The sequence below is a fragment of the Ogataea philodendri genome (genome assembly GCF_020536065.1).
Source record: "Ogataea philodendri strain CBS6075 chromosome Unknown scaffold12, whole genome shotgun sequence".
Lineage (NCBI taxonomy): Eukaryota > Fungi > Ascomycota > Pichiomycetes > Pichiales > Pichiaceae > Ogataea > Ogataea philodendri.
This window is the reverse complement of record NW_025764230.1, coordinates 17389-41594: the sequence shown is the minus strand read 5'-3', so window position 1 is coordinate 41594 and position 24206 is coordinate 17389. Positions and strand designations below refer to the sequence as shown.

The 24206-nt window shown below is 50.2% G+C and overlaps 18 protein-coding genes across 18 annotated transcripts; 8 read left to right on the top strand and 10 right to left on the bottom strand.

Moving 5' to 3' along the window:
* Positions 1-85: 85 nt before the first annotated feature.
* Positions 86-1409, top strand: OGAPHI_007199 (uncharacterized protein; the record flags this gene model as incomplete). The annotated part of the gene is made up of 2 exons (XM_046208569.1): positions 86-107; positions 415-1409. 2 exons carry the CDS (start codon positions 86-88, stop codon positions 1407-1409), a joined length of 1017 nt encoding a protein of 338 aa, XP_046057705.1.
* OGAPHI_007198 (uncharacterized protein) lies at positions 318-2051 on the bottom strand (the record flags this gene model as incomplete). The annotated part of the gene is made up of 1 exon (XM_046208568.1): positions 318-2051. The coding sequence occupies one exon, from the start codon at positions 2049-2051 to the stop codon at positions 318-320; it is 1734 nt and encodes a 577-aa protein (XP_046057704.1).
* A 529-nt stretch (positions 2052-2580) lies between these two features.
* OGAPHI_007197 (uncharacterized protein) lies at positions 2581-4296 on the bottom strand (the record flags this gene model as incomplete). Its single annotated transcript, XM_046208567.1, has 1 exon — positions 2581-4296. The coding sequence occupies one exon, from the start codon at positions 4294-4296 to the stop codon at positions 2581-2583; it is 1716 nt and encodes a 571-aa protein (XP_046057703.1).
* Positions 4297-4474: 178 nt separating this feature from the next.
* OGAPHI_007196 (uncharacterized protein) lies at positions 4475-5281 on the top strand (the record flags this gene model as incomplete). Its single annotated transcript, XM_046208566.1, has 1 exon — positions 4475-5281. The coding sequence occupies one exon, from the start codon at positions 4475-4477 to the stop codon at positions 5279-5281; it is 807 nt and encodes a 268-aa protein (XP_046057702.1).
* A 113-nt stretch (positions 5282-5394) lies between these two features.
* Positions 5395-6693, top strand: OGAPHI_007194 (uncharacterized protein; the record flags this gene model as incomplete). The annotated part of the gene is made up of 2 exons (XM_046208564.1): positions 5395-5591; positions 6009-6693. The coding sequence occupies 2 exons, from the start codon at positions 5395-5397 to the stop codon at positions 6691-6693; spliced, it is 882 nt and encodes a 293-aa protein (XP_046057700.1).
* OGAPHI_007195 (uncharacterized protein) lies at positions 5989-6522 on the bottom strand (the record flags this gene model as incomplete). Its single annotated transcript, XM_046208565.1, has 1 exon — positions 5989-6522. One exon carries the CDS (start codon positions 6520-6522, stop codon positions 5989-5991), a length of 534 nt encoding a protein of 177 aa, XP_046057701.1.
* Positions 6621-8954, bottom strand: OGAPHI_007193 (uncharacterized protein; the record flags this gene model as incomplete). Its single annotated transcript, XM_046208563.1, has 1 exon — positions 6621-8954. One exon carries the CDS (start codon positions 8952-8954, stop codon positions 6621-6623), a length of 2334 nt encoding a protein of 777 aa, XP_046057699.1.
* Positions 8692-9734, top strand: OGAPHI_007192 (uncharacterized protein; the record flags this gene model as incomplete). Its single annotated transcript, XM_046208562.1, has 2 exons — positions 8692-8843; positions 9245-9734. The coding sequence occupies 2 exons, from the start codon at positions 8692-8694 to the stop codon at positions 9732-9734; spliced, it is 642 nt and encodes a 213-aa protein (XP_046057698.1).
* Positions 9179-11707, bottom strand: OGAPHI_007191 (uncharacterized protein; the record flags this gene model as incomplete). Its single annotated transcript, XM_046208561.1, has 1 exon — positions 9179-11707. One exon carries the CDS (start codon positions 11705-11707, stop codon positions 9179-9181), a length of 2529 nt encoding a protein of 842 aa, XP_046057697.1.
* A 142-nt stretch (positions 11708-11849) lies between these two features.
* On the bottom strand, positions 11850-14981 carry OGAPHI_007189 (uncharacterized protein; the record flags this gene model as incomplete). The annotated part of the gene is made up of 1 exon (XM_046208557.1): positions 11850-14981. The coding sequence occupies one exon, from the start codon at positions 14979-14981 to the stop codon at positions 11850-11852; it is 3132 nt and encodes a 1043-aa protein (XP_046057695.1).
* Positions 12583-14612, top strand: OGAPHI_007190 (uncharacterized protein; the record flags this gene model as incomplete). The annotated part of the gene is made up of 3 exons (XM_046208558.1): positions 12583-13001; positions 13445-13695; positions 14299-14612. The coding sequence occupies 3 exons, from the start codon at positions 12583-12585 to the stop codon at positions 14610-14612; spliced, it is 984 nt and encodes a 327-aa protein (XP_046057696.1).
* Positions 14982-15948: 967 nt separating the features above from the next.
* OGAPHI_007188 (uncharacterized protein) lies at positions 15949-16935 on the bottom strand (the record flags this gene model as incomplete). The annotated part of the gene is made up of 1 exon (XM_046208556.1): positions 15949-16935. One exon carries the CDS (start codon positions 16933-16935, stop codon positions 15949-15951), a length of 987 nt encoding a protein of 328 aa, XP_046057694.1.
* A 2584-nt stretch (positions 16936-19519) lies between these two features.
* Positions 19520-20386, top strand: OGAPHI_007187 (uncharacterized protein; the record flags this gene model as incomplete). The annotated part of the gene is made up of 1 exon (XM_046208555.1): positions 19520-20386. One exon carries the CDS (start codon positions 19520-19522, stop codon positions 20384-20386), a length of 867 nt encoding a protein of 288 aa, XP_046057693.1.
* A 68-nt stretch (positions 20387-20454) lies between these two features.
* On the bottom strand, positions 20455-21867 carry OGAPHI_007186 (uncharacterized protein; the record flags this gene model as incomplete). Its single annotated transcript, XM_046208554.1, has 1 exon — positions 20455-21867. The coding sequence occupies one exon, from the start codon at positions 21865-21867 to the stop codon at positions 20455-20457; it is 1413 nt and encodes a 470-aa protein (XP_046057692.1).
* Positions 21389-21910, top strand: OGAPHI_007185 (uncharacterized protein; the record flags this gene model as incomplete). The annotated part of the gene is made up of 1 exon (XM_046208553.1): positions 21389-21910. The coding sequence occupies one exon, from the start codon at positions 21389-21391 to the stop codon at positions 21908-21910; it is 522 nt and encodes a 173-aa protein (XP_046057691.1).
* A 410-nt stretch (positions 21911-22320) lies between these two features.
* Positions 22321-23142, top strand: OGAPHI_007184 (uncharacterized protein; the record flags this gene model as incomplete). The annotated part of the gene is made up of 1 exon (XM_046208552.1): positions 22321-23142. The coding sequence occupies one exon, from the start codon at positions 22321-22323 to the stop codon at positions 23140-23142; it is 822 nt and encodes a 273-aa protein (XP_046057690.1).
* On the bottom strand, positions 22384-23175 carry OGAPHI_007183 (uncharacterized protein; the record flags this gene model as incomplete). Its single annotated transcript, XM_046208551.1, has 1 exon — positions 22384-23175. The coding sequence occupies one exon, from the start codon at positions 23173-23175 to the stop codon at positions 22384-22386; it is 792 nt and encodes a 263-aa protein (XP_046057689.1).
* A 64-nt stretch (positions 23176-23239) lies between these two features.
* OGAPHI_007182 (uncharacterized protein) lies at positions 23240-24196 on the bottom strand (the record flags this gene model as incomplete). The annotated part of the gene is made up of 1 exon (XM_046208550.1): positions 23240-24196. The coding sequence occupies one exon, from the start codon at positions 24194-24196 to the stop codon at positions 23240-23242; it is 957 nt and encodes a 318-aa protein (XP_046057688.1).
* Positions 24197-24206: the final 10 nt, after the last annotated feature.

Sequence of the window (24206 nt, the reverse complement as noted above, 5' to 3'; positions counted from 1 at the left end):
TATAACAAGAAACGAGATCGGCCTTCACGTCAAAAAGTAACAAGCATAATAGCGAAAAAAAAATCTTCCGCAGTAGAATTACTAGATGCAGCAAGAGGGGTTTCGCGGTAAATCCATATCAGCTCTCCAGACAACAAATCACGGAGCGCACGCGAGCTTGTGCCCCATTGCGCTTAGCGGCGAATGACCAGAAGCCCGACAGATTCGAAAACAATGTGACGTATTTTTCAACATTACATAAAATAGATATATATGCGGCTCAAAAATTGGTGCCTTTTATACGGCAACGGTAAATTAGTCTCGCGACAACAACGTTTTTAACACCAGAACTTGTACACTCTGTAATAGAATGGCTTGGCAGCGAGGAAAGCCTTCTCCTCGGCAACCTCCTGCTTGACAAGGTCGAGGTCGAAGTCTCTTCTTCCGGTATCGACGTCGATATCGGCAGCACGGTGGAAAATGGTAAAGTCTTTCTTCCAGATCATGTAGAAGGTGTAGAATGCAATCAAGACTGGAACGGTCAAGTAGGCCATGAAGAAGTCGGATGCGTTTGGCTTACCTCCAATAGGGAACAGGGCGATCCAGAATTGAGCAATCAAAATCAAAACGTTCAGGATAAATCCGAACCAAGAACCAATAACACCGGCCTGAGCAGTGAAAACAAGTTCGTCTGGGCCTCTTCCTCTGATTGCAAGGGCTCTTCTAAATCTGATGTGACAGAAACAGATGGATCCCCAGGTGAAGACCGAGGAGAGACCGGAAAGAGCAAGCAACCAGTTGAAGACGTCTCCTTCCTTTGGAGAAGCGGCAAGGAAACAGAGCAGACCGAAGACCAAACACAAAATGACTGCGACAAGTGGTCTTCCGGATCTGTCAATGTAGCCGAAAATCTTTGGGGCGAAGGATTGTTGAGCAAGAGAAGCAATGGTTCTAGAACAAGCGTAGACGGAAGAGTTACCGACAGACAACACGGCAATCATGATGACAACGTTCATGATAGAAGGAAGGACCTTGATACCTCCGTTTCTGATAGCAATGACGAAAGGAGAGGCAGCAGCGTCGACGGAACTGGAACTCAAAAGTCTTGGGTCGTCGTAAGGAACGAGCAAACCAACCATGGTAAGCGAGATGATGTAGAAGAGGGTGATTCTCCAGAAGACCTGCTTGATAGCAGAAGGAAGAGACTTTCTTGGGTTAGCGGTCTCGGCAGCAGCCAAACCACAGAGCTCGGTACCGGCAAAGGAGAAAGCAGCAGTGACAAACACGGCACAGACACCCTTGAAACCGTCAGCAAAAGCTCCTGGATTGTAGAAGTACTGGCCACCGATGTAGCCACCCTTTGGACCACCACCACAGTTAAGAATAACTCCGAGGATGATGAATCCAATGACTGCGAGAACCTTAACTAAAGCGAAAATCAACTCGGCCTCACCGTAACCTCTCACACCGAAAAAGTTGATGATGACAATAACCACGTAGAAGATTGCAACCCAAGCTGCAGAATTAACTTTATCGTTCCAGAACTTGATGGTGATCGAAGCGGCCACCAATTCCAAAGGCAAAACAACCAACCACTGCATGGCATAGTTGTAGGCCATACAGAAACCCCATGGGGCAGAGATGAATCTAGTGTTGTACTGGACAAACGAACCGGAAACAGGATAGGTAACAGTCAACTCTCCCATGGCCTGCACGGTACAGTAGATCATGATACCGACCAAACCCCAAGCAATCAGTAAGGCGGCCGGTCCACCGGTACTCAGAGCGGAACCTGAACCAACGAACAAACCGGTACCGATAGAACCACCCAAAGCGATCATCTGGATGTGTCTTGGCTTAAGGGATCTTTGAAGAGGAGATTTGGCAGCCATGATGTTTGCCTTCTCCACGTCGGAAAGATTTGGGTCCAGCTCCTCCATTTGGGCTGGTTTGAAAGAGTCTTTCAAGTTTCCAAACCATCCTTTCGAAGTCTCTTGACCTGGAGCATCGGTAACCTGAACTGGAGACACAGATGTGTCAAAATCAGATTTGGCTTCTTTCGAGTACGACATTTTTGATTCCAACAATTTAAGCGAAGGTGAAGGTATTTAAATGACCAGGGTATTGTATGTAAAGAAAATCTTATCAGCTTATCTGGAAAAGAAACCTTTTCTGCAGTTTGCCACAGTCATGTGTAAGAGAGCCGAAGAAAAAAATGCCGTATGATTATGCACCAGAATATAAAGCCTTCTATTAGTGAAGATGAATACAATAGGAATCTGCAAGATTGCAATTTAAGCAGCACACGTCAAACAGAATAGCCTTCAGTCATACGGACGACGACGTTTCTGTTGGGGCCGTTTTTGGGAAGTCGGGGCTGGTTCTTTGTGTGTCTAGTGTGGCACCAACCGTGCAAAAATTGAGACCGCCCTAGATCGTCGCCCCAACATCCAGGGTAGTGAACGCCTCGACCGCGGCGTTTTGCCGACATTTTTTGTTTTTTTTTTTTTGCAGCAGGAGCAGCAGCAGATATTATTGGTGCCTTAGCATTGTTACATAATATTGCCATACAAACGGCTCGAAAATTCCAGTCTGTGCCTACTATTGCAGTATTTTCTCACGATCAATCTCGTAGTCAGAGCCTTTTTGCACAAGAATTTTCTGCTCAATCAGCCGGATAAACATATCCTGCGGGATCCAGCCGCCGGTGGCGGCAAACGGCATTGAAGATAAGAGTACCTGGTATTCCTGATATGATGTCTCGTGTGATTCAAGCTCCTTCTCGGTAAATTCGATCGGGTTCTTTCCCAAGACAATAGCACTTCGTTCGTAATGAGGCCACATTGTGCTCAGCTCCACAAGGCCATTTTCCACATACAGATAATCTTCGGTTGCTTTTAAATCAAGGGCACTTAAATATGCTCCTTTGATTAATTTCACAGCCGGTGAAATAATGCCCAGTAATTTCTTATTCCCCTCGTTTAGCCCCAACTCCCAGTAGAATTGGTTCCGCGTGCGGTAGAACATGTACTGGTACTGCTGCTTGGACAGCTCGTCCAGTTCAGAGTAGTTTTCCACATCGTTTTCAAGGTCAAAGATCTTGGGGCCGCTGTATTGAACAAACCGCGGATATTGAGTAAGCAACGTTGGCTTGATACTGGATCCTTCAAAGTCCACAAACCATTTCTTTTCCCCAACAATAACGTTCATCGGGTCCAAATCTGGAACATTTAGCCGGGGAACTAACAGTTCTTCCAAGTTGGGAATGCTCTTGCTTTTCAAGTCAAACAGTTTATCCGAAACGGCAGCAAATTTCCCGTAAACGGCAACCGCCTGTTCCTGGCCCTTTTGCTTCAAATTCTCGAGCTCCAGGTTGGCAAGATCAGAAACCATCTTCAATGGCTCCTCTTTTTTCCATGGACCAACGTGCTGGTCAATGATTTCGGACGGAACAACCTTGTTTCTGTAGTAGGCCTTTTCAACGGTTGGACCAATCACCCATCTACCTTTCAGCTCCTCGTTGGACTCTCCCTCGTAAGGTTCCTCAGTGATGTGGCTGAACCCGTCCTGCTTGAAGTAGAGCGATCCAAAGCTGTTGAACGTTGGGGTTTGCACTTTAGAGTTGAACTCGGCAATCGGAGAAATCACCTTCATCAGCTCTTCTTTGGACTTTTCCTCGTTGATGGCTCCTGGAATCAATGGGTTCCAGCTCTTCATCAACAGGTCGCCGTCCTTGTGCTCCAGCAACATGAAAGGACATCCCAGAACGTTATCAGCAACACCAGAGTACGCAAGCACCCGAGGCACGTCCAGTTCAAGCTTGGTGGTGAGGAAGTCCATTGTGGCAGCCTCAGACTTGATCTTGCGCTCGGTGTACAGCGGCGACTCCAACGAGTATGGGATTCTCAGCACCAGATTGGACTCCTGGTTGTCCAATTGCAGCTTGTAGATCCGGTGGTGTTTTCCCTCGTGAATCGAACTAATTTGCTTGATCTGTGAAAATCCTTCCTTCAGCACATCCAGGTTGCTCTTGATCACGTTCACGTTATTTGAAGGCTGCACCAAGACGGACCCTTCAAAGGGCTTGAGGATGCTCGAAAGAACAGTGTTGAGGCCCTTGATAGAGAACTGGGTGCGTCTCTTTTCCTTTTCAGCAGCATCGTCCTTGAGCCAGGAACCCCAGCTGTACTCGAAAAGCGACGCTCTTTTTGGGTCACTTTCATCCTCAATGTTGGTGAACACCTCCTTCGGAGTAGACGCAAATCGTTTTTGACGGAACGCTGTCCGTGCCAAAGGCATCGTCCACCGAGCTAACATGGCAATATTTTTCAAGGTTGAAAATTACGTCAGCTAAATAGTTTGACATGCGCACCCAATCTGGCCGTTGCCATGGCCGTCACCATAGCTATTTCAGCGAGTGTGTTTGAGATGTGGAGAGCCGTGTCTGGGTTTTAGTTCCCACTTGTAAAAAAAAAAAACGTCCCCACCCATCTTGATGTCGAACCATACCGATGAGCCTTTGTTGGTGTTCTTGACACTGGCTGTATCCAGTATCGTGTATCTGCGCGGGTTCCTTTCCGAGACTTACTTTGACAACGACCGGGTTGTGTGCGAGGCAGGAATCTTAAAGGTGAAGGTGTTGAAAAGGGGGGTTTCCCAGAGAGCAGACCTGATACTGGACTGGCTAGAAGCCGCTTCTGCCAGTATCCTCAGCGGCTCGTTGTCTGGTCTGTGTTTGTTTGTTGGAGAGCCGTCCTCGCACAACACAAACGAGGCATATTTATTTGAATTGGGCAATGTCTCCTCCATCCACCACGAAAATACAAATACCCAGCTGTATTCCCTGCTACGACGTTTGTTTGTGTTTGTTCAAGGAATGCCCCGTGCAAAGAACACCTGTGCCATGTCGATGCAATTTGCGGGGTCGACAGAAACAGACCCTGGCCGTCTATTTGAGCCTGCTACCATTTGCAACAAACTGCTCGTAGACGGCCAGTTTGAGCTGCAGAATTGCGGATCCCTCAACACCGCACTTCACCGCGTCTCGATCACCGTTTTCAAAGCCAACACAAACCCACCGGCCCTTGCTCAGGCAAATTACCTCGACCCGTTCTCTGTGATGGACGAACAACCCTCTGATATCTCTCGCCAGCTGGAGCTCGCGGCCGTCAACGCGTCGGGCGACACGCAGCCCGAGGCCCCGCCACACACTGTGTCAGACCCACTTGAGTCGCAGGACTCGTCGCTGATGCACTCGGCGGTGTCGTGCTTCAGCTCCCCCAGCTCTGCCCCACCGAAATAATTTGCGCGACGCGATATTTTTATTCTTCCCACAACAACACAATGTCCACCAGAGAACGCCAGATCCAGCACCTCAACCACCAGCTCAACGAGCTCCAGCGCAACCTGCTGTACATGAGCAAACTGTGCGACAAGACGGCGACGCAGTTCCGGTCGATCAAGAAGTTTGGCGAGCTGCAAGCGTCCACGTTCATGAGCTCGCACGCAGTGTTCCAGGTGTTTAGTGAGAAAAAGGAGGCCAAGCGCCAGGAACTACTGCGTGGACTGCAACAGGAGTCGCCGGACGACCTGGTCGACCAGGACTCGGAAAAGTAGTTGCTTTTCACGGAAATCGGTGCTGCAAATAATATTTATTTTGAAAAGTATGGTGGAGGTGCAAGTTGAGTATTTCGGGCCTGCGAAACTGCACACAAATGGACGCAAGAGCGAGACTGTACGTCTGGGCGACACGCCGACGTTGGCAGACGTGGTGGCGCACATGGCGGCCGCCCACACGCGCGAGTTTGCAGAGTACGTGGTGAGTTCCTGCGGAGTCGTGGTGAACGAGGACTACGTGGACTGCGGGCGCGAGACGGTCGCCACGTTCGGCAAGGACGTGCTGCTACGCGACGGCGACGTTGTCGGGGTGATCCCGCCCGTCTCAAGCGGCTGATCGCCAACGCTACACCAAACATACATCAACTTCGTGATTCAACTATTAACAAACAATTATTCCTTCAACTCGCCAGAGTCAACGATTTTGACCTCGCCAGCAACACGGCCGGAGTCGGAGCCAATGCTCTCGATCTTCTTGACGGTGGTGTCGTATCCCTCGACAACCTCGCCGAAAACAACGTGGGCACCGTCCAACCATGGACATGGGATCGTGGTAATGAAGAACTGCGATCCGTTGGTGTTTGGACCGGCATTGGCCATGGACAACAAACCCGGCTTGGAGTGCTTCTTCTCGAAGCTCTCGTCGGCAAACCGCTCGCCGTAGATCGACCGGCCGCCGTACCCGTTGAAGTGGGTGATGTCTCCACCCTGCAACATGAAGCTAGGAATCACTCTGTGGAAAATGGAGTCCTTGTATCCAAAGCCCTTCTCGCCGGTACACAGTGCTCTGAAGTTCTCGGCGGTCTTTGGAACGACCTTGTCGTACAGGTCAAACACGACACGAGGCTGTTTCTCGCCATTGATGGCGATGTCGAAATAGCACTTGACAAGGTTGGCACGCGAGGTGGAGAAAGCTCTTTTGAACATGGTGGATGTGGTTTAAGTTTAATTTTTCATTCTCGAAAACTACCTGTTGCTAAAAAGAAGAGACGCGTCGATCGACGCGCACGAAGTTGGTATCAAAGTTATGAGAGTTTGCTATGCAGTTTGGCGAGCGAGTCGTTGATGGACGCGAGGCTGGCAACGAACTCGTCGTAGCTCGCGGTGTCGAGCGCCTCGTGCAGACCGGGCAGCACGCTGGCCGCGCGGCCGTCTCGCGACGGCGCAAACACAGAGTGTCGGATCCACTTGCGGTCCTTCACGACCTGCTCCGCAACAAACACCCTGTCCAGCGACCGCACCTTGAGGTTGGCCACCTTCGACTTGACTGCGATCTTGATCTTGGTCAGCAGTCGGAACCACGGGAACGCGAGTCGGATCTGCCGTTGCAGCGTCTTGAGACTGGCGTCGAACCGTTGGCCCTTCTTGAGCAACGTCTTGAACTGGGTGTCTGTTTCGGCGAGTCTCGTGTTCAGCCGCTCGTTTGTGTCGTCGTCAAAGATCCGCTCGAGCCAGTACTCCGGCACGCGCTGGATCAGGTCCGTGTAATGGCGGTATATCTCGGCAATGTAGTCGTAAGTTTTAACGTGCAAAATTTCCTTTTCACTCAAGTTGAGCACCAGTAGCCCGACAAACTGAGCCACCACGCTTGGGTACGTGCAGTCTGGGTCGAGCGTGTTGTACCACTTGACCGAATCCGAGAGCGAGTTGTAGTACGGCACCGGGTCGCGGGCCGGGTCGTTCTCAAACCCAATGTTGAGCGACGGGATGCCCAAGAACGTCTGGAACACCGAGTAGTCGCCCATTTCGCTCGAGATCAGCCCCAGCGTGGAGTTTTTCTCGGTGAAGTACTCGAACAGCGTGTGATCCGTGTCCACCATCACCTGTTTCATCACCTGGAGCAGTAGGTTGTTGAACAGCGGGTGGCTCTGCAACCGCAGCTTGGACCCGTTGATTCTGTCCAAGTTCACGTACACGAGGTTGTTCTTGCTGAGCTTGTTCGAGTAGAACTCGGCGTACTCGGTTGACCCGAGCAGGCCGTAGCTCGAGCCGTCCCAGGAGACCAGCTTGATGGTGCGCAACGGTTTCCAGCCAAACTTGACCAGCTCGTCAAACCCGCGTGCGAGCTCCATCATGGCGGCGTGTCCGTTGCTGGCGCCGCCGAGCCCGCCGATCGAGTCGCGCGACGCCCCGATGATCAGCTCCTCGTCCTTGATCACCCCGGGAATCTCGTTCACAATGTTGTAAATCGGCCGGATCTTGTACTCCACCTGGTTCTCCAGCTCGAGCGTGTCTGTGGAGGGGCCGCACGAGTACGAGAAGTCGAGCCCGCCTGTCCAGCCGAGACTTGGGCCCTCCAGCGAGCGCAGGATCGGCTCGATATCGTCGTAGCTCAACGGCAGCGACGGAATCTTGGGGATGGTGTCAGGGTCCACGCGGTGTGCGAACAGCGTGGACGACCAGCCAGGCGTGCTGGGGTCGCCCGGCTGTCTTGCCACAAAGCTCGCCGACTCCTTGTCCACGTTGCCCGGGTTCCTGGCCGGACCCTTGGGGAACGGCTCGTAGCCGTGCTGCTTGGTGTATTCTCCGTCGTCTTGCGGGTCTGAGTAAACCAGCACCGCAGCGACGCCGTGCGTCTGCGCCAGCTCGATCTTGTAGTCCACAGACGCGCCTCCACGACGAACAATGCCAATCAGCCCGTCAACACGAACGTTCTGTTCCTCTATTGCCTGGTAATCTTGCTCGAGCCCGTAATTCAGAAACACAAAGTTTGCGCTCACTGTGCCGTTTGCAGAATACGGATGGAACGAGAGCAGCTCGCTCTCCTTGAGACGGGCCTCGTACGTGACGTGGCCGGCCGAATTGACCAGCTTGAGCCCTGTTTTCACGGGCTTGTTCACCCAGGTCTCGTATTTGTCAGTGTATGTCTTGAAATTAAAGTGCGTTTTGAAATAGGTCTGGATAGACTCGTGGTTTTCGCCCGGAAGATGGACGTCCTCCTCCAAAAGCTCCATGTAGCTCTTTGCGTTGTTCTTAAAATTCAACTGGGTCAAAAACAACCTTGAACAATCATCAAACGTAAGGTACTCGCCATGCAAACGACGCAGGTCTCTGTCCAAAGAGGTGCGGGGCAAAAAGATCAAGTTGAACACAACCATGATGAAACACCCAAACACACACACAGACAAGAACCTCCGCCGTTGGATCTGGCGCCAGGTAGCATTGGTGGCCGTGATCATCGAATTGGTAATGGATTCTGTCAAACTCCTCGACCGTCTCAGAGGAGGCTCATTATCACTTATACTTCCGTACGCTAAAGAAGGCTTGCGAGACCTGTTGGAGGCAAGAAGATTGGAAACATAGTCTTCTTGCAACCCCGTTTGCCCCGACTGGGCCGGATTCGGAAAGGGTTCTGTCATCTGTCCGGAATCCGCGGAATCTGTACGCAATTAGCCAAATTGTTCTAAATTGTTCGGTTCAGCCGCACAATCTCAAAGTCACCGGGATCTAGCGCAGTATGGAACGGGAATCTGGAATCTTCTTGCCAGTTGGCCGTCTATTGTTTTTGTATCCTATCTAAAGAGCAATATATAATTTATTTTCCCAGGCTGCGCAGATAACTCAAATCCGCGGGGTCACGTGATCAGCGCCCCGCGGTGTACGCCAAACGGGCCTTTTGCGAGCGCAACGCGCTCTCACTGTCCTTGAGGTGGCCGCGGTCGTCCAGCTCCACTGTGCCCGCCGTGTCAAACAACGAAACTTTGCCCACCAGCAGTCCCAGAGTGTCCAACACCTGGCGCGGGTCCGCAAGGTACGCTTTTGCAACCGTTTCCTTATTGGCCGGCCCCACCGTCACAGGGAACACCCCCGAGTTGCCGTCCTTGGCCACATGCCCGTGGTCCATCCAGTCCTGCTCCACAGAGTTCAGCACCTTGAACATGTCCTCGTCCGTGGTGTCGTCTCCCAAACACATGATAAAGTCCGGAATGTCGTTAAAGTCGCGCTTCTTGCCGTCGAACGGGTCCGAGTTCAGCACCAGCCGTCTGACTATCTCTCCCTTGTTCACAAACGATGGACGCACCTCCACGTTAGCCTTGCCGGACATCACCTCCACGTCCAGCGACGCCATTCTCGACAGCAGCTCCGCCTTGCACTTGGCAGCCTGGTACATGCCCAGCTCTGGATCCGCTTTACGGTAGTGCCACACCACCGCAGCCTTCTTCTTCTCGACGAATGAGCCGGGCGTTCTTTCCGTGTAGTGCTTCATGAGCTCGACCGCGTCGTCCTGCCACGACATCTCGTAGCGTTCGGTCAGGTTGATCCACTCCTTCTCGCCGGCTTTCTTCATGAAACAGCCGTGCTCTGCACTGAGTCCGATCTGCGGGAACTGCGACCCGATCCATTTCTCCAGAAACTCCTGGTCCCGGCCGCTGATGATCCAGATCTCGTTCTTCGGGTCGGCCACCAGCTCCTGTAATATACCGGTCAGTTTCGCAGACGGGATGGCCGCGTTCGGGTCCCGCACAATCGGCGTCAAAGTACCGTCGTAGTCGAACAGGAACAGCCGGTGTTTCGCCTGGTTGTACCGTTTCAACAGCTTTGGTTTGTTCAAATACGGCGTGCCGTGCTTCGAGTTCAGTTTCACCACGATTTCCATCAGGTTCTGCAGGAAATGACACGTCCAGTCCTGGTTTGTGTTCTGCGACACAGACTGGTAAAGCTTGGTCTCAATCTCCGTCTTGACGTCCTCGGGCATCAGCAAACACTCGTTGATTGAGTTGGCCACCCCAACAGAGTCCCACGGGTTGACCTGCACACAGTCCTGCAAAATACTGGCTCCCCCGCTGAATTCAGACAAAATCAGCGGCGACTTGGTCTCCTTCTGACAAACAATGTACTCCAGAGCAGTCGTGTTCATTCCGTCTCTCACAGACGTGATCAGACACAGGTCTGCCACACGCAGCAGAGCTAGATACTCGTCTCTGTTGACACGCATGTTGTAGTTCTGCACCGGCGTGTAGTCGAGCGAGCCGTACTTGGCGTTGATGTTGGCCACCAGCTCGTTCACCTGCTTGTCCAGCTTGGAACTATGGTAGAACGGCTTGAAAGAAACCTGGATCAGAACCACCTTCCCGACCCATTCAGGATGGATCTCCAGGAACATCTCGAACGCTTGCAGTTTCTGCACCACTCCACGCACATAGTCCAGCCGGTCTCTGCCTATGATGATCTTGCGGTTGCCATTGAGCTGCTTGAGTGTCTGCACCTTTGACTCGACGTGCTCGGTGAACGCGTCATGCTCGAACTTGGCCACGTCGATTCCCAATGGCAACGTCACAATCTTCACCATAGAAGAGTGGATGTGCACGCTGTCGGGAGTCACCTCGTACCCAAGAAGACGGGCGCAGCAGCTGATGAAATGACGAGCAAACGAGTGGTTCTGGAACCCAATCTGGTTGGCACCCAGGATCCCGTCCAGCAACAGCTTCCGCTTACTCAAACAACGGAAATACTCCGACGATGGGAATGGCAGATGCAAAAAGTGTCCAATGTACGCCTGTGGAAGCTCCATACGTAAAATCTGCGGTAACAACAGCAAGTAATAGTCGTGGATCCAGATAATATCGCCCGGCTGGTAGATGGACTTGATCTTGGCGGCGTAGGCCTCGTTGAATTTGACGTAGTCGTGCCACCATTGCTCCTCCTCGCGGCCGTCACTGGGAGCCGGCTGCATGTAGTGGAAAATCGGCCAGATAACGTTTTCTGCGTACTTTCTCCATCTTTCCTGGTCTTTCCGCAACAGCCACACGGGATGGATGTTTTTATCGTTGTTGGCCTCGTGGATCTTTTCGGTGACCCTTGTTTTGTCCTCCTCGCTCAAATAAAGCGGATCGTTCTCAATTGACTGGTTGGTGGGGATGGAGTGAGGGATGTTCTCGTTGTACGAAAATAGCTCCCCCGTCCACGCAATCAAGTGCGGCTCCCACTTGGTGTGCTCGCTCAGGAACGAGTTCGACGCATGCAACGCAGAACTGCCCCGTAAAGGCTTGAGATCCCACTCGTCATTCTTTGTTTTATAAATCTGGTTGGGCAATTGAGTCATGCAGTTCAATATCCGACCGCTCACCTTGATAGGCGCAGAATCGAAATCAGACGGCTCTATACGACTCATCCTGAATATACAGCAATATGAGATGAAAATGAAAATGTGCTGATGTTTTTGTGCTGAGTTGCTTTTCTATTTAATTCCAGAAAAAACGTTCCGGGGTACAGATTTGACAAAAACATTAGCAATACATGTCTAGCAAAATAATTTAGGACCGAATGCAAATCTTGGACCCTTCCTGAAGCCGTTTCACGTCGGGAGCAGAGGAAGTGGCCGTGGCAGCACCGTCCGCAGCAGGAGCCTTTCTGTTGTGTGTCATGTGCGACTGCACAAGGTGACCGGCCGCAAGTGCTGAGCACAGCGACAGCTCGGCAGCAAGCACTGCAGAGGCAACAATCTTGGCCAGTTGGCGCGCATTGGCTCCTGGCTCCGTAGGGTGTGGGCCACGGACTCCGAGAAGCTCCAGCATGGCTCCCTGGGGCTCCAAAACAGTTCCTCCACCAATGGTTCCAACCTCGATCGATGGCATCGAGACAGAAATTTGCAAATCCCCGTTCGCAAGCTTGCTCATGAGCGTGATACAGTTCGAACTCTCCACGTTCTGCGCAGGGTCTTGTCCCGTAGCAAGGTAGACAGCAGTCACCAGGTTGGCAGCATGCGCATTAAATCCACCAACAGATCCAGCCATGGCAGACCCAATCAGGTTCTTGGAAACGTTCAGTTCCACAAGGGCATCCACATCCGACTTGAGCACTTTGCGCACAACGTCGGCAGGAACAATCGCAGCGGCAACAACGCTCTTACCACGGCCCTCAATCCAGTTGATGGCAGCAGCCTTCTTATCTGTACAGTAGTTTCCAGAAAGAGAAATCACCTCCATGTCCTCGAATCCGCACTCTTTGACCATGTAGTTCAAAGCGTACTCAACACCCTTAGAAATCATGTTCATTCCCATGGCATCTCCCGTGGTGGTCTTGAATCTAATAAATAGCAACGTACCAGCCATGGCAGTCTGCAAATGCTGTAATCTGGCGAATCTCGAGGTCGAGTTGAACGCGCTCTTCATCACCTTCTGTCCCTCCTCAGAGTCCAGCCAGATCTTGGCTGCACCGGTACGGGCCAATGTTGGAAACGAGATACATGGACCTCTGGTCATTCCGTCGTTGGTCAACACAGTCTGCACACCGCCACCGGCATTGATTGCTTTGCAACCTCTCATGGTCGATGCAACCAGACATCCTTCAGTGGTGGCCATTGGAATGTGGTATGGCACCTTGTCGATGATCATAGGACCGGCCACACCAACAGGCAATGGCATGAATCCAATGACGTTTTCACAACAGGCTCCAAACACACGGTCGTAATCGTAGTGCTTCCATGGGAGCTTGGTGGTGTTCAACACAGGAGCATCGGCAAGTTTGGCAATGGCTTTTCTACGCACCACAACGGCACGGGTCTTGTTCACCAATTGTTTTTCTAAAGCATACAATGGAAGTTTGCCTGTTGTCACAAGCTCAACAACCTCGTCATCGGTACACTCTTTCACGTTTCCAGCCTTCAGAATCTCAGCGAGCTCTTCAATGCTGCGCTTTGGTCCCACGGCCTTGCTCTCGACAGAGTCAACGTCGCTGCTAGATTGATCGTCACTCAGGCTCTCATCAATAATCTGCGCTTCCTTGATATCGTCTGAACTGGAGTTGGAAGATCTTGGAATCACAACAGGAGCTGCTGGTTTTGGAATGTTAGCCACCTTACTTCTCTCGATCTTCTCTCTCTTTTTCTCGGCCTTCTTCACTGCGTGAGTCTCGGTCAAGTGAGCATTGGTAGCATTCAAAAGATAGATGTTGATCGACACACTGATTCCGGCAAGAACAAAAAGGAACTTTCCAACCAATGGATCAGAAATTGCGGTAGACATTCTTCCGAAGATGTGGAATGCAAAGTCTTCAGCTTGGGTGAACAGATCAACCTTGCTGTAGATTCTTGTTGGCATCACAGTGACAAGAGTACCATGTTTTCCGATAGGAACATTAAGAGCAACAGATTTGGACAAGGTTGGCGAGAAAGTGGAAAACAAGTTCACAGGTTCGTAGTCAGCAGAATCATCGTACAACCACGAAGTTCCTAGTGCAAACAGATGGAGAGAAATGAATCCAACAATCATGGCCACCTTGAAGCTGACAATGCTGCTGTCGTGGTGGAAAAGATCGGTTGTCAACTCTGTCGATGAAGCAACACGTTCTGCCACAGTCTCGTCGATTCCATCCTCTTCCAAGAACTGCTTCAGCTCGATCTCCTTGTGAACCTTGTTGATTTGGGCTTTCAAGGAGAGAATTGAGGAGTAGAAGGTGAAGGTGAAAAACAAATCGACTGCAAGAATAAGAGCAGACATCACACAGAAGTTGACCAGTCCAGTGAGGTTAGGGGCCAGGATGGAACAGAGCAGGAAACAAGCGATGATGATCGATTGGTCCTTAATCAGAGGGATTGCCGTCTGGAACTTGACAACGTCGGAAATGACCTGAGGAACGTCGTTTCCAGACCGCGAATTCAAGGCTTTCAACACTGGGGCGGTGAATGCAATTTTGTGCTTGAACCCAATGGTTGCAACCAAAAATGGCAGACCTTCGCTCAACGAGATTAAAGGAACTTTCAAGTTAAGCAAGGTGGTTCCAATGGCAAGAGCAAACAGGAATGCGATACCAGAAGAAAGAAGCGAGCCAAACGCAAGCCAGAAATTGGATCCCAATTTCTTCATCTCGAAGAAAAGCTGGGCAAAGGTGAACCACATGGCACCATAAGCCACGGTGACCAAGATGATGTCAAATGGTTCTGCTCCCTTGATGAGGCTTCCCACTTTGGAGAAAAGAGACTTGATGTACTCGTAGTATCTTCCAATGCGATGGGAACTTCTGAGCTTGAACTCAGTGTCGTGGGATCCACTCAGGGTCTCGAGTTGTTCGTACAATGAATCGGTGGAGGAGTAGTCAGAAACCAAGATTTTCTCGTTTTCCTCCATTCCAACAATCATATTGTCATACACCGGCAGGCTGGAGTCGCCCACGCGTTTGAATTTTATAGGGGTCAGTGCATAATGGTCGATGGAGTCATAGTCTGATAGATTCTCCACCTGGACCCACTTGTTGTAGTCGGAAGATCCCGACGGATGGTAAAATGACACGGGTTTGGATGAATCAGCGTTCAAGCTGGTAGCATAGTGGTCCAAAATCGACAGGTACGTGATCGACGCAACAAGCGCGGTACTGATGATGAAATGAATCGGTCTGTTTGCACAGACACGCGCCAAATAGGCGCAAACACTCGCAGTCTTGGAAGCCATGAGAAGGTTCTAAATGCTGCTTGGGAAATTAAATATGTGAACTTGGTCCACCTTGGTTGAAAATGCTGTTATCAATGGCAAGCGCTCGTTAACTAGCGCTCAAATAGTGGTTGTTCCGAGTCGAAAATGCTGTGCTGGTGAAATACAATTCACTTGACGCCAAAAACCCAATTGACTGGTGGGAAATTCACTAAGACACGAGTGGAAAAAGAACGTTTGCGACGTATCGTCTATTTAGAAAAAATCAATACCAGTCCTCTTTCGTGTGGTGAAAACGTCCGGTAAATAGATCGAGATAAACTGAGTGCTTGTTTCAAGGGTTTTCTTAATAATCCTCAAACAATAAACCCATCAGTTTTTTTTTCACTAAACGAACCCCCTTGTATTTTTTTTCTTGGTGAACGAGTCAGGCTTACTAAAGTCTCAAAGTGGGAAATTATTTTTTTAGTGTATAAAATTGCGGTCACGTGATGCACGAATCACGTGCTCCTCCGAGGCAAAATTGGCCTCCACTTTCGATATCGTCGAAATTATTTATTTATCGTCCAGTTGAAAATGGCTAAAGATCTTAAAAGACCAGAGCTGATAAAACCGTAAGTTTGTTCCCAACAACCTGCTAACCTCAAGATACGTCCACGTGCCGGTCAAGCCCCGCAACTCGGCAACGGCCTTCGCCTCCCAGAACCTCCCAATGGTGGCCATGTTCATGAGAAACAAGCCTCTGGCATGGTCCTGTGTTTTCCTAGCCGTCCAGGCTTACTTGAACGAGCCGCTCATCAAACCTAGTGATGACGATTCCCAGCCAGCTCTTTTCAAGCTGTTCTTTGCTCTTATCGCACTCGGAAGCAGTTACATGGACTTGGTCTTCCCAGGAGTCAATCCGCAGGCCCGGATTAAGCCACCTGTTGCCAAGGAAGAGTAAGTCTCCACCGGTTGAAATCGCAGATCTCTAGCGTCGCGAATCGGCTTATTCTTTAGTCTTCTTCTTTAGCGGAAGTGCTTTAGGTTTTCTCTTCAACTTGGTGATCAAATTGTGATCAAACTTCGAATGACATGTTGGACACTTCTCGTCGTCAGGAATTATACTTAATATGCAGAGACACACCGAGCACACGTATCCCACGTCGATGACTTTGTTTGTGATGAAACACGACGCTCTGAAGTCAATTGCTTCGTCAGTAGGTAGTACAATAATAGGACGCAACATCGGATCAATAAATAGCGCCGTAGTCAGATACTGTATCAGTCCGCTCGGTTGGGTAATGTAGATGTACACTCCATTAGTTGCGTCTGCTGCCTGTTGAAGAAATGTGGAGCTCGGACCAAGTTTGCAAACATCAACAGATATTTTCATCTTCTGTGCCGCAAAAATGGCGTTCATGACAGAAATGTATGGTAAGGTGCTATCATCACTGATACTCACCACCATGATACGCGAGTTCAAGGCGTTGAGCTCGTCTGATTGCTGTAACTTGTTGATGTGACATAGTGCCATCGAAATGGCACCAGCTAAAGTTCCCTTCACATGCTGGTTTTTTGGATCGCGACCAACAAGCTGCTCCAGAGTCTCTGGTTGTTCGCTTAAAATGTGACTAATCTGGTCCACTATCGAACCGTCAATAAATCGAAATTGTCGGTACATTCCAGGTGTGTGTAAAAATCTAGAAGACACTGTTGAATCAGGATGTGGGTATATCAACTGTGCTCCGTGTGAGTAACTGTTTGCAACATATAGAGCCACTTGGTTTGAGCTGTTCAACGAAAGATGCGAATTCAGCATCACAATAACGGAAGACACAACCTGTCTCAGATTAATGGATCCAGATTCTTCCAGTTTGCGCCATTCCAGAGGATTTATATCGAGTACCACTGCAAGAGAAGATGGTGTTTCGTCGACAAGCTTGTGAGGATTTGCCTGCGTGTCTGCGAACGCTCTGTCTGCGATGGCATCCATGGCGGTGTAAAAATTGAATAATTATTTTCCAAATCGATTGCAGATGAGCGGCGCGCTAATACCATGTATGTACTAATTGGCGCTGGCGATCAAATTTAACTTACCTTTGAATTCTTTAGTTCATCATTCTGCTGTTTGCGTTCAATGACAAACAGCGCCCGGTTAAGGATAAAGTCACATCAATTGAGTCATGCTAACGTTGTTAGAAAAGGGGTCCCAAGTTATCAAGACTCCCCGTCCGCCGCGAAGTTGTTTGACACCACTTGATCACTGACTGCCATCTTCTTCTTTTGGCGCCATTACCAGAATATGAGTTTTCAAGCTCTCTGTTTGATCCTGTGGTTCGGTCTTCAAGTGATTACTTCTTCACCCATCTTTGGGGTTCTTTGAGCGCAAATCAGTCGAGCTCCGTGTCCTTATTTGACGCTGTCAATTGCATTTCTATATGGCGGGTTCATGTGTCTTCTCTGTCCGCTATATGGTTTGTGTTGATTGCTGACTATGATGATTGGTGAGCACGATCGAGATGTTTTTCGTTGAACACGAAGATGTAACTCTAGTTGGATCAATATTGTGGGAGCGCCTGGGCGTTATTCGGCTTGACACTGCCAAAGCATGGTCTGTGGGGCGGTTACCTAATCACACCACTTACCCGAATGCTTCCGTTCTGACATGTTGAGCTCGAGACGCCAAGGAAGTTTTAATCTGCAATTTTGGGGATCGAACAACGAGTTCAGTGTCTTCTCTGCTCGTTGTGTTGGTCTCGATAATTCAGAAACTTGCTGCTCTTACCTGTTTGTTTCAATTGGGGGTCGCCCCAGTGTTTCTGGCGGTTTCCACTTGAGTGTACTGTCCACTTGATTCAAGCGGTTCTGTGTGTGGTTGATATTGGTCACATCCGAGGGAGTGCCGGCCTATCTTACAATCAATCAATTCGTCAAGACATGGAAAGTGGTTCTCCATAAGTTCTTAGCCTTTTCTTGTGGTCCACCTGTTATGACATTGTTTTCAGAAGGGAGCGAGGGTCACCATATACCATCATTTGCGATAGAAAGCGGTGACCCTCATTTGTGGCCTATCGAGGGGACAAGGGGGGCTCGCTGACGCTGCCATTATGGTGGAGGTGAGACATATTGACGCTGCCGGTTGTGGCGGAGAGGAATCTCGGCCAAATTTGCAACCGCGTCGGAGGAGGTATGCAAACCTTTCACCATTGCGGCGGGAGTGAAGCATATTGACGCTGCCAGTTGCGGCGGAGGGGATCCTCACTTTTGCTGCATTTGCGGCGGAGGGAGGGCCCTGCCAAATTTGCAACCGCAGCGGAGGAAGTATGCATTGCTTCTGCCATTAGCAGCGGAGGGGAGCGCTATGACGCCGCCGTATGCGGCGGAGGGGAGGTACAGCACTTTTTCGAACCGACGAACATCGTTGCAACGCTACCACCCCTTTTCATTGGCAAAATGCAAGGTGTCTGCCCCCCCCTGCATTTTGCCACATATATATGGCAGCCCCATATAGTCACAGACACACTATATTGGGACTGCCATATATATGCAGTCTGTTGTCTCTGAATTGAAACATTAAACCATAAGTATAGCTCGATGTTCCATCAAAGACCTTCCATGGGTCCTAAAAGAAGCCATGGGATGTAGGGCCAACGATTGACTTTCAATTGAGATGTTTGTGGATAACAGGTGGTAGAGATGTAGTGGTGTAATGTTCTGAAGCATGGCAATACTGTTAAGTGATCTTCTTCACATAGTATGAACTCAATTGGATCCATTGACCGGTGAGGCTCGCCTCGAGACAAGAGTGTAGCAACGCGTCGCTCGGAATGGGTACCCGCGCCAAATCTTCTAACGAAGTGTCGCTCGGTTCCAAAACCCGCGCCAGCAGCTGATCCAACTCTTGATCCCACTGGTGAGCTTTCCAATCTTTGTATCCAACGTGATCCTCAAACCTTGTGAGTGGAATTTTTGTGTTGTTCCTAACTGATTTGGTAGTGAGCTAAAATTATTAGTACCGGTCACACAGTAGGGATACAGTTACCCAGGGTTGCCATTGATAGTAACAGTTCCAATTGAGTAGCTATAGAGCGTCGCTCGGTAGTTTCACCCGCGCCAAAGCTTCCGGAAAAGTGTCGCTCGGTTCCAGAACCCGCGCCAGCGTCTATAGGCTCCCCAATTTTCTCCATTGCAACCAAGTGCTTGCCTGGAAGCCATTGTTGACTCCTGCCCTTTATCAGCAGTGGTTTTGACCACCCCTGCTTGCAGGTTCTCTTTCTATTAGGAAGAAGGGATGAATTAAATAGGGGGAACTTTTTGAGCGCGCCCTACTTGTCTTTATCCTTACATCTTTACACCGATTGTACGAGATGGGCTAAACCGGCGAATTTGATACGAGAGAACACGTTTGAGAGCGTCAAAGCCTTTCGATCACTCCACTTTACCCATTTGTTTAATCTTGTTCTTCCACATGGTTTTGACGGCTCCTTTTTCGGACAACCTATCGCTGGCTATAAATGCGGCTGTGCTATATAATAATTTTGGAGCTAGATTTTTTTCTTAATATTCTAGAGTATACTATGGAGAAATTATTACAGTGGTCGATTGCCAACCAGTCCGATGACAAGGAGGTGCAAGCTAGAGCACCAAAGCCGGATCCAGAGCTCCTCTCTCAGTTGTTCGGACAAGCCGCCGACGAACCGACGCTGATGAAGCAGAACATGGCCGTGATTGTGAGTCCTGAAATTGATTTGGAGAACAAGCTTGTTGCGTTCGACAATTTCGAGATGTTGATCGAGAACCTCGACAACGCCAATAACATTGAGAACCTCGAGCTCTGGGAACCGCTTCTAAGCCAGCTGAGCAGTCCAGAAAATCAGCTGCAAGCGCTGGCTTGCTCTTGTATCGGAACGGCTGCACAGAACAACCCTAAGTCGCAGAAAGATTTCCTTAAGTATGCGGAAACAGAGAATGGAACAGCCAAGCTCGTCGAGTTGGCTTTGACCTCGACGCCAGAAACAAAATTGAAGGCCATCTATGCCTTGGCAAATATTGTGAGACACAACGAAAAAGGAGTGGAATCTTTTGAGAAACACAACGGATGGGAAGTCATTGCACCTATTCTGAATAACACCTCTTCGCCAGAAAAGTTGAAACTCAGAGCGCTATCCTTGCTGAACGCTTCGCTCTCCACATCGATCGACAAGTCTAAGCTGAAGAAGTTGCAGCAGGACGGTGTTGTATCGTCTTTGCTCAAGCTCATCAAGGTGGACGGTCACATTGGATGCATAGATTCGGCCACCAACATCGTGACCACGTTGATTTCACACAAGTATACTTTCGATGCGGAAGAAAAGAAGCTGTTGTCGCAGGCAGTGGAACAGTTGGAAGCAATGAAGGATCAGATTTCTCACGAGGATCTCCAGAGATTAAAGTCAGTATTGTGATTTCTAGCAACTAACATCCAGAACGTATATGAAAGTTGAGTATTTGCGTGGATTGAGTAAGAAATGACTCAGTCGTTGAGAAGCTCGTTGGGATCGGTGCTTGTAAAGGCTTTTTTCAGGTTCTGTTCCACGTCTGTCCGGACTAGCGATGGAACTTTGGTTTGTAAGGTATGGGCAAGTTCTGCAAGCGTTGGGTATTCCTTAACAAGCGTGCGGGCTGTCGAGGTAACTAGATATTTAAATTGTTTGAGCGATTCTTGGTAGCATTCTTCAGGGGTCTGGCCCGAGCGGATGTTGCCCACGTTGGCGAGGTCCGGGTGGCGTTCGTGCGGGTCGTAGTGTTTGGAAGCCATAGTGTAGCAGAACGACTTGAGCCACTCGACCAGCTCCCGCAGACCTTTTATAGGGAACAGATGGATCCCAAAGAAGATCTCGAGCTCTGCAAGTTTCTGTCGCACAGTCTCTGCCGAAATGGTGCTGTTTTCTCGCTCGAGCTTGCGCTGCGGTTTGTCTTTGCCCATTTTCTGCATCACCTGTGTGACAAATGCCCTGTTGTGCTGGGTGCGGAGGGTCTGCAGGTGCTGGTCGTAACCGTTGATCATGACCACGATGTTTGCGTTGTCGCGAGTCCGTTTGACTCTGGTGATGATTGTGCGGAGCGAGTCGTCTTTAATTTTTTCTACGAGGTCTGCTGCTTCGTAGAACAGCACCACCGTCGACTCTGTGGTGTCGTACTTCTCAACGGGCACAAACGCGCCTTTCTCGTCGTGGTACACCGACTGAATTGTCCGTTTGAACTGGATCAGTGGCAGGAACAGCGAGGCAGTGGCAACTTGCACCGGTTCAAGCAGACTATCGAGATCGGCGTTGATCTCGAGCAATTTAGCATGGAGTTTGGTTTCGAACTCGATCTTCACCTCTGCCATAAGCTCCTCCTTTGTGCGCTGCATCTTGTTGATCTGTTTGAGTTCTTTTGGGGCAGCAATACGCGCATGTTCAAGCATGGCATCCAGCTCCTCTGGAGAATATGCCGAGCGTGGGGCCGTGGTGGGCGTGCTTTCTTTGTGCAATGGTTTCAGCGGAGACACCAGCGTGGTGTTTGTGCCAATGTCGAAGATGCTGCCCAATTGGATGTCATCTGAAGGAGGGGCAGACATCGACTTGATCTCCTGGACTGACAGGTTGTGTTGGTCTGTGATGTCGAGCTCAGGCACATCAGCCACACACGGGGCCGACTCCATGGTCGGCGAGCTGGGCAAGGCAATCTTCGACAGACGTCTGGACTTGCGTGTGCTCGGACTGGACGAGATCTCGATGATGCTGGGGAGGGAGCTGGACGCGTGTGCGGACGATCGCACGAGCTTGGGTTGGCGTTTGGCCACGAGCCGGCGTGCGGAGGGACTGGATGACGAGACGAACAGCCGCGGAGAGCGTCGCACGGGGGCAGGCGAGTCGGAGGAGTCCAGCACGATGACCTCCATGATCTGTACAAAAAAAACAATAACAGGAAGAAAAATAAAATAAAAAGGGCTTATTACGGGGCACTATGGTGTGAGGGTTGGGGTGTTAGGCGGGGTGAGCAGTTGGAAATGGATGTGAGATTCGAAACGGTTTCCAGCAAGCCTCTCAAATTAAAGTTCCCGTCCACCTGGGATTGCTATTGTTCCTTTCTGCCACTCCTTTGTTAGTTGCTAGTGTTTTCCCTAGTTAGTGTGTCCCGGGAGGAAATCCAGTTTGGGTCATTGCAAATCCTGTTTGTCACTTTCCCAAAACGGCAACTTCTCGAGCTAATTCGAAAAAACTTTTCTCCCTTTTTAGCAAATTATACATAGTAGTTGTTTATGTATTTCTGTGTAAGTATAATTAGGTGAAATTCACAAAGTCATATACAAAGTAATTGCTCTCGAACTTTTTTCTCCAATTTTCAGTTCGCTATGCTTCTCACCACTTTGAACAGACTTCTCACTCTCCTGCTGTTGGCGGGAACCACCTTGGTGTTACTTTTCATCGTTTTCTCTGGTTCTGTGTCCTCGTTCCCTTTCAACCAATTTTACTGGGTCCAGGCTCAGACGTCCCAAATTAGCAATGCTGGCGACGTTTCCAGATGGACTTTCTGGGGTATTTGCAACCCTTCCAACTACGACTCGCACTCTAACGGTAAGTGCGGTGCCTTGGGCCCTGACCAGCCCCTGTCTCCATATGACAACTTTGGTAACTCCACTTCCTTGCCCCAAGACTTTGTGAGCAATAGAGATACCTACTACTACCTGTCCCGGTTCTCGTTCCCACTGATTTTGGTGGCTCTCGTGTTTGCCGGAGTGAGTTTCATCTGTTTGCTGTTCCAATTCTGCTGGAAAGCCCTGAAGCAGGTTGTTGTCTTCTTTGTGTCTCTCAGTTTGATCACCTGTGCGGCCGGTGTGGCTTGTCAAACCGCTGTTTCTGTGATGGTGAGAAACAAGTTCCACGACGCCGGAATCAGAGCCAAGGTGGGTCCTTCCATGCTCGGTATGGCTTGGGCTGCCTTCACTGCTCTGTTGATCGTCTTCTTCCTCACCTGTTGCAGCTCGCTCCACAAAGCTTACAAGGTCCACCAAGAACACCGGGCACTGGTCGCTCCGCAACCACCTGCCACGTCTGCCCCAGTCTCCCAGCCAACAGATGAGACCAACCAAGGAACCCTGCCTTCCAACGAGGGCGGAATCAGATTCTTCAAGATCAAAAGAACTCAAAAGGCTACCGACGAGGAGTCCTTGTAACCATTCTCGAACCTGTTTGCTTTTCATACCCATGTATAACTAGAGCATCAGCTCGAAAGATAATGTTACCATTCTAAAGAATTGCATCTATGTACAGCTACGACTCCTCCCGTTCCCGGAGCATCTTCTCCTGCAGCTCCTGTAGTTGTCTTTGTTTCTCCTCTGTCATTTCCTTCAGCTCCAATTTGCGACTCTCGATGGTTTGCTGTGCGGTTTCCAAAATCGCCTCGTTGAAGCCGTCTAAAGTGGCTTCCACCGTATCGAGCGATGGTCCCCGGTTCACCGTTCCCACAATCGTCTCTTCCAGCGTCTTTTCAAACATACCGGAGGCTGGAGTCGTGCCCAACCGGTTCGTGTCCACGCCCAGAACGTTGCGGACACTCTGCAGCTTTCTTTCTGAAAATGCGCTATCCACAAGCTCCTTCAGTTTCTCCTCCGTCACGGCAAAATTCGCCGTCGCATTGTACAACTCCACAAGCTTCACCGCACGGTCCTGTTTCTCCTTCAAAATCATCGTGTCTCTGTTGGCCTGGCGCTTCTGCTTCAACAAAGCAGTCTCTTCCTCGGTTCTGGGACGAATAAACGGACCGTCCAGGTACTGCTCCACAGTCGGCATCGTGTAGACTTCGGCGTTACTCTGCTTGTACTCGCGCGCCTCCTGCTCGCGCTTGGCCTTCTCCTCGGCCTTGCGACGCTCCAAAGCCTCGAGCCGTTCCAGTCTCGAAACCTCAGCTTTGTACGACTCGGCCAGATATTGTCTTCGAAGCTCGGCGTTTTTGATGTTGGCCTGCTGCTCGGCAGGCAACTTGGCCATGCTCTCGGCGTTATACACCGTCTTCGGCGGGTGTGCCGTGCGCAACAACCGCTCCTCAGGCGTCACCACCGGCGGCCGAATAAGGTCTCTGGTGGTTCCCCGTGGATGCTGTATCCCGTCAGCGTACCCGGTGTCTTTCTCTTTTTGGTAAACAACGTGTTTGTATGGCTGCTTGAAGATCTCCCGCGGCTTGGGAAGAAACCCGCTCTTTCCTCCAAACCTGGCTGCTCCTTTTCCCATCGATGGTTTT